General features: G+C 39.2%; 2 protein-coding genes across 2 annotated transcripts in view; one reads left to right on the forward strand and one right to left on the reverse strand.

Moving 5' to 3' along the window:
• The window catches only part of fadd (Fas (tnfrsf6)-associated via death domain), a 6417-nt gene extending 3276 nt beyond the window's left edge, over positions 1–3141 (forward strand). The window contains exon 2 of the mRNA XM_008309856.3: positions 2314–3141. Coding sequence (XP_008308078.1) covers positions 2314–2600 — 287 coding nt within the window. The 3' untranslated portion in view covers positions 2601–3141. The remainder of the gene's footprint in view (positions 1–2313) is intronic.
• Positions 3142–5069: 1928 nt separating this feature from the next.
• gpn1 (GPN-loop GTPase 1) overlaps positions 5070–6797 on the reverse strand; it is a 13222-nt gene continuing 11494 nt past the window's right edge. The window contains exon 13 of the mRNA XM_008309857.3: positions 5070–6195. Within this exon, the coding sequence (XP_008308079.1) occupies positions 6089–6195 (107 nt within the window). The 3' untranslated portion in view covers positions 5070–6088. The remainder of the gene's footprint in view (positions 6196–6797) is intronic.

The following is a 6797-nucleotide window of genomic DNA, read 5'->3' on the forward strand; positions in this document are numbered from 1 at the left end:
TCAGTCAGGAAGTCTGTGATGCACCTACAGGTGGAGTCAGGTACACTGAGCTGGAGTAGTTTACCCTGTAGGATAGCTGGGATGATGGTGTTGAAGGCTGAGCTAAAATCCACAAACAAGATCCTGGTGTAGGTTCTTGTGTGGTCCAGATGCTGCATGTTGAAGTGGAGGGCTAAGTTGACCACATCGTCTACAAACCTGTTGGCTATAGGCGAACTGCAGGGGTCCAGGAGTGTGTCAGTGATGGCTTTGAGATGTGTCAGGACAAGGCATTCAAATGACTTCGTGACCACAGAGGTTAGGGCAACGGGTCTGTAGTCATTTAGTCCAGAGGGTTTTTTGCTTTTTGGAGGGAGGGATGATGGTGGAGGGTTTGAAGCAGGGTGGCACTTGGCATATCTCCAGTGAGGTGTTGAAAACGTCTGTGAACACTGGGGACAGTTGGTCAGCACAGTGCTTCAGAGTAGCAGGGTAGCTTTGCGGTGAGGGGGGAAGCTGAGGGAGCTGGATAAGGTGTTGGAGTTCCTGCAGTGGGTTGGTTGGGTGTGGCTGTGCAGGGGAAAGTGTCAGGACAGACCCTTTGTCTTTCAAAGCGACAGTAGTGGTCGTTCAGCTCATTTGCAAGGCACATGTTTATGGAGTAGGGGGGCTTTAGGTGTGTAGTTGGTGATTTGTCTGAGCCCTCTCGAAACAGAGGCAGAGTTGTTAACTCAGAACTCGTTGTTGTTTCTCAGAATACTGTCGTTTAGCTTTCCTCGCCTGCTTGCTAAACCTGTATTTTGACTCTTTGTAACTCTTTTACTCCACTCCTGAACGCCTCTTCCTTTACCCTCCTTTGCCATCTGAGTTTTGCTGTGAACCAGGGTTTGTCGTTGTTGTAGTTCACCCTAGTTCGTGATGGTATACAGCTGTCCTCACAGAAGCCGTCCCAGAACACATCCCAGTCAGTACAATCAAAGCACGCCTGGAGTTCCTCAATGGCTCCACTGGACCAGTGCTTGGATGTCCTCACTACGGGTTTGCACCATTTCAGTTTCTGCCTGTAGGAAGGAATCAGATGGCCCATGGTGTGGTCGGAGTGACCCAGTGCAGCTCGAGAAACAGCATGATAAGCATTTTGAATTGTGGTCTAACAGTGTGTTACCCTCCCTAGTCAGGCACTTAATAAACTGTTCATACCTTGGTAGCTCGTGGCTGAGATTTCCTCCTGCACGCTGGTCTGTGGCGGCACGTAAACACTGACCAGAATGAATGAAGAGAACTCACGGGGAGAATAGAAGGGTTTACACTTAATAAAAGTTTCCAATTCTCGCGAGCAGAACTGTAGGAACACTGTTGCAACGCTACACCAGCCTGTGTCGACTGTCCATGGCGCCATCGAATTGGATCACCACCAAATGTTATTCCTTTAATCGCAGCACTAAAGCGTCTTCTAAGCAAAGAGGTTGAGACGAACCACAGAGTGAAAACAGTGAAAAGTACACCCATAGAGTCTGTCAGCAGACATTTTACTGAGCTCTAATCGGATACTCTGCACTTCTTTCAGTAGGTTAGTAGGCCTGTACATTATTATTTGTATGTACATATTATATGTATTATATGTACACATAACTGGGGTCATTTTTATTTTATATTGTGCATTGTTGGAATGTGCTAAATAAATATTTAAATCATTTTGTAATTGTTTTTATTCTTTGAAACATTAATATTAATATATGCAATTGCAGTGCCTTGATTTAATTCATGTTTAGTACACAGTCATAGCCATAAATGCATGGTACTAATAATTAGCATAATCATTATTTTTGGTTATCAGCCTTGGTTTCCTCATTTTCGTTTTTCAGTTTCAGCCAAGGATTCCGGTGCATTCCTACCATAGGCCAATTTATAGAAACAGATCAGTTTAGCCAACCAATAGGATTGGGTCAATCCCAATGTCCCCATCTGGGTGTGGTCTTTCAAAAAATCCTGAATTCAGAAAGAGTGATAAGCCTAGGGCCTACATTTATCACTCTTACTGAATTCAACTGAATTGCTAGTGTTATTTGGAAATTACATTTAAAATAGTTCTTATTTGTAATTGAATGTCACTTATATATTAAAATATTGGTTGATTTGGTATGTAATAGCTTTAAAAAAAAAAAACCCTGAAGAACCTCATTTGCCTTTAAGGCCATGAGAAACCCTGGGTCAGGACATTGCTTGTTGTTTATTGTCGTTAAAATATTTGTTAAAACTTCATGTCATAAAATTTCAAGATATAAACATAACATTTTTTTTTCTTCCTTCTCATATCTTGTCTTTTTTTTTTAGATCGACTTAATATTGCCACAGAGGTGATTGCAGAAAACCTTTCAAAGAATTGGCGTAAACTAGGCCGCAAACTTGGTCTGAGTGAAGTCAAGCTGGAGTCCATCTCAAAGAGGCACCCGACAGATATAGAAGAGACCGTGGTGGAGATGTTAAAGGAGTGGAGGATACATCGAGGGGCTGAGGCCCGAACAATAGATCTTCTGGAAGCTCTAAGAGCCTGTCAGTACAATCTGACAGCTGACAAAGTAGAGGAAAAACTGGCGCAGGCTGATGTTGATGGACAGTGACAGATCAAATTGGGGCTTACATTTGCTGTCAAAATTATATTAAAGTTATGAAGGCAAACATTAACGTTCTTTGTGTACACATTATGAACCAGAGAAAAGATAATTCTTAATGACCACCAATTTAACCATGTAGTAGCAGTATCTCTTGTTAAACCAGGTAGTCTCTTTGAATTAATTTGAAATCAATTTTAATAACAATATATTTTGTTTTTAAGTGTAAAAAGTGGTTCAGTTTAGAGGAGGAGGGTATCAAGACTAGAGCAAGACTAACTTTTTTTTAATTTTGTTTCTAAGTTGTGTATGTGTTTTATTATATGGCAACCATCAAATAAGCGATCCGTGAATAGTAATTAAACAGTACTTACTTAGTGTCCTTTAAACCCATACTTCTAAAGTAGGCATCGGCAACTTATCCAGCCCGTCTAGCATCAGTCCCAAAGTTGTCCATCTTATGGTTATGAACTAATTTCAATTTACATTTGCTGGATGATGGCCGAACTCTCTATCTTAGAGATCTCCAGTGCTGGGATCTTTCCGAAAACTGGGAAAAAGGGCTTTTTTTTTTTCTTCAATTTTTTTATTTAAACACACCAGATTCTCAGTTACACCTTATCAGTGTATGAACATGTCTCATTTGTGTGGTACAGCTCCAGGAGTACTTCGCCAGTGTTCTAAAAAATAAAAGGCATTTGAACCTTTAATTGCATTTTAAATACGAGTTAGGAGTGCCATAAGGCGCACCGTATTATAAGGCGCACTATCAATGAACGGGAATATTTTCATACATAAGGCCATCGAATTATATGGCGCATTAAGCGAAACAAAACAGTCAGCGGAACAATTAAGCGGAACAGTCAAGCATGTCCAGATCCCTCTCGTCATTGTCCGTGAGACTGACGATGCTGTTAATTAGTTGCTCACTGATGATTCCGGCCTTTGTGAAACATTTGAGACTGAGGCATCATCTTAGCCCAGGCATCCACGATCCATTAGCAGAAAGTGGCCTCCCTATCGTAGTGAATGTGTGTTCGCCTTCTGTCATCCAATGCTCCCACGCAACTTTAATTTAACTTTGAACGCTCTGTTAACAGCAATATTTAGCGGTTGGAATTCTTTGGTTAATCCACCCGGAATGATGGCAAGTTACGAATGAGTTTGCTTCACTTGGGGTTTTGACAATATCGGTGAGATAGGCGTAGTGGCCTAAGTTGGACACTGGAGGAGGCCGTTGTTGTTCGCCCCTCCAGATTGAGGCGGTTGTCACTATTTTTGTTATGAATGGTCACCGTATTGTTGTTGATCTTCAGGATTCTGTGTTTTAGACTGATAGTACATCCGTCCTTAACTACATCAAGAATGAAAAACTCCAGGTTCAAAGTGTTTGTGGCCAATGAGTCTCAGAAGTTCTTAAGGTCTCACAGTTTTCTCAATAGAGATATATATAGACTCTGCCCAGAGGCTCTAGAGGTTTGAAAGCAAATTAGCGGATGCATTTCTTAAGAATGCAATGTGGTTTGATAGGTTGGAGTGGGATTACCTCTGGGCTACTCTGGACAACTTTGGATCAAGTTCAGAATTCTATGTTTCTGGTGTTTCTGAGAAATGCAGAAGGATTTTTTTTAACAAACACCAAATCCCTCTTCACTTTAAACCCAGCAACACCCAACCTGTTCATCTAAAGAACAAATGATCACATCAGAAACACAGCAATGTGCAACATTCATGCAACAACACAGACGAGCCAGCTCGTCATGCCAGGACTCAGCGGTTCATCTGTATCTAAAGGACAGAGGACACATTTTTGAAGATAGTAATGTCCATATCCTTGCCATCACTCAAGGTAGATTGAGACAGAACCTGTTTCACACTGTTTCAAAAAAAAGTCAGAATAGGAGCTTTTAATATGCACAGCATGGTAAACAGTAAAATATGGTAACAAATATGACAATAAAAAGTGATGTAATAACCATATCATTTTTTATCATCAAACCTTTGTCATTTTTTTTTACATATTTATTTATATAAGTAAAGGTAATTAAGTCAAATGTGTGATAATTTTTTTAAATGAAAACAATCTCACACTATAAGACAAAAAACATTGGCCACTACAGAGAAGGTCCGATACTGAATGCTTTTATAATAGATCAAAATAGCAGAACTCACCTCATGACATTGATAAAAAAAAATTTTAAAAAAATCAAGAGGTGTTACAGTAACTTCTGGATTGAGTGTGGGCCTCCTCAGCATTAAGATGTCTAAACGATAGCCTGTTTAAAATGCACACTATAATGTCACAATATAGTGTGACAAAAGGTTATTAAGGTCACTAATATAGCGGACAGCCACACCGTAGGACATTTTTTAACGTTTTGATCAATATTTTAAGAAGAAATCTTAATACACCAACAGAAACTTTGATATTACTGTAATATACTGGATCTTCTCAGAGAAACACCATTTACACAAATATTAAAAAATATATTTTTATTATGTGACACATGGACAGGATCGACATTACAGGGTGTGTCATGGAGGGTAACATCAGGTGGTTGGTGAAATGTAGCACAGGTAAAACAAATCGGTTATGCTTAGCTTTCTCCTTTGTTTTCCAACTGTATGTACCGGTTCACACAGCATGGACCTAATTGTGTGAAAGATGACTTTTAGTTTAGTGTGGTCTATAGATAAATAAAGGGAATAACCACAGTAAAGTTCAAAAAAAAAAAAAAAAACTTTAAGAGTATTTGTAAGAATGTGGTTTTGTCTTAGAAATGAATAATGTTGCTTACTCATTTTACGATTGGTCTCTTTATTACATGACATGCTATGTGGCTTTTTTTTTTTCTTTTTGCATTTATAAGATTTTAGTACAGCAACTGAATGTGCTTAGTAAGCAACGATTAGGTCACGTCACAATTGGGTTGCACTTGGTGGTCTAGGGATGGCTCGATATAAGTTTTTTCATGTCTGATACCGATACTGCAACTTGGAGCATCAGGCAATGTGGATATCAATCGGATACCTCCGGATTGATGGTTCAGCCATCTAAAATAAGTCCCCCCCTTTGCCTTCTTGGATTCTCAGCATAGCTGAGCAGGGACGACTGTCGGATAAAGATTCAGCTCTCCGCGAGGGGAATGCTCAGGTATCAAATTGAAATTAGAGTATCAGAGCCATTGAGCCATCCCTAGTATGATCATACAGATGTACCGAAAGTCTTTGGTTACTGCCCTCATTTTGGCTACATATTTTTTTCTACTGTAGAAGCATCGACAGAAGACAATTAATGAACGGAATCCTGTCAGTTTTTCCAGTTAATATTGATGTGCCATTTCAGCTAGCAAATCTGTCCATGTAAAAACACAAGAAAACTTTTTTTTTTTCAAATCCAATTTTTGGGTTTATCTGCTTTCATCTGTCCCTAACCTACCCAAGTCTCTCCCGCTACACGGTTTGCAGTGTAGATTGATGATGTAGGGGGTCAGAAATCAGTGTGCCTCAGGCATCCGAGACGTCTTCGTTTGGTGCTGAATTACTTTCGTTGTCTCCTTCAGGAAATTTCTGAAGGCATTTCCTTCTTTGCTCTCTTCAGTAGCTAAAAAAAAAACCCCAGAAATATTAACATAAATGAAACAGATAATTAAGGTTGATTTATTCCTGTGCTATCTTGAATGACATTCACAGTCCAATGAGACAAAGTACACAATATCTACAAAATGTACATTGAGAAGAAACATTCAAACGACTTGGGTAGATAAACTGTAGAGTAAATATGAAACAAAGTTTTCAAAAATTAGCAACAGAATGAAATGCGAGCCAGAGAGCGCACGTTGGCAGTCGTGACTTATTTTGAGAGATTTTTTTATTTATTTATTTTTTTTATGAAACATGTTTAGTTTAACTCTTTAAAGCGTCTGTATGAAAGAACATCACCTTCAACTTAACATATCTAAGACTGAACTCTTAGTTATCCCAGCTCATCGCTCAATCGATCATAATATCGAAGTAAAAATCAACTACCAGTTGCCACATAAGCAGGGTCATGCCTCTCTCTCTCTATTTTTTTCAAGAAGCACTTAAAAACGTTTCTCTTTAAAAAAAAAACATCTCCTACCCTAAAAAAACCCACTAACATCTAACATGCACCTCTTCTTACTCTATGACCTACTATAACTATACCTTTTCTATTTATTATTT

This window comes from Cynoglossus semilaevis, chromosome 5, assembly GCF_000523025.1.
Source record: "Cynoglossus semilaevis isolate Cse_v1.0 chromosome 5, Cse_v1.0, whole genome shotgun sequence".
In the NCBI taxonomy this organism is placed as follows: domain Eukaryota; kingdom Metazoa; phylum Chordata; class Actinopteri; order Pleuronectiformes; family Cynoglossidae; genus Cynoglossus; species Cynoglossus semilaevis.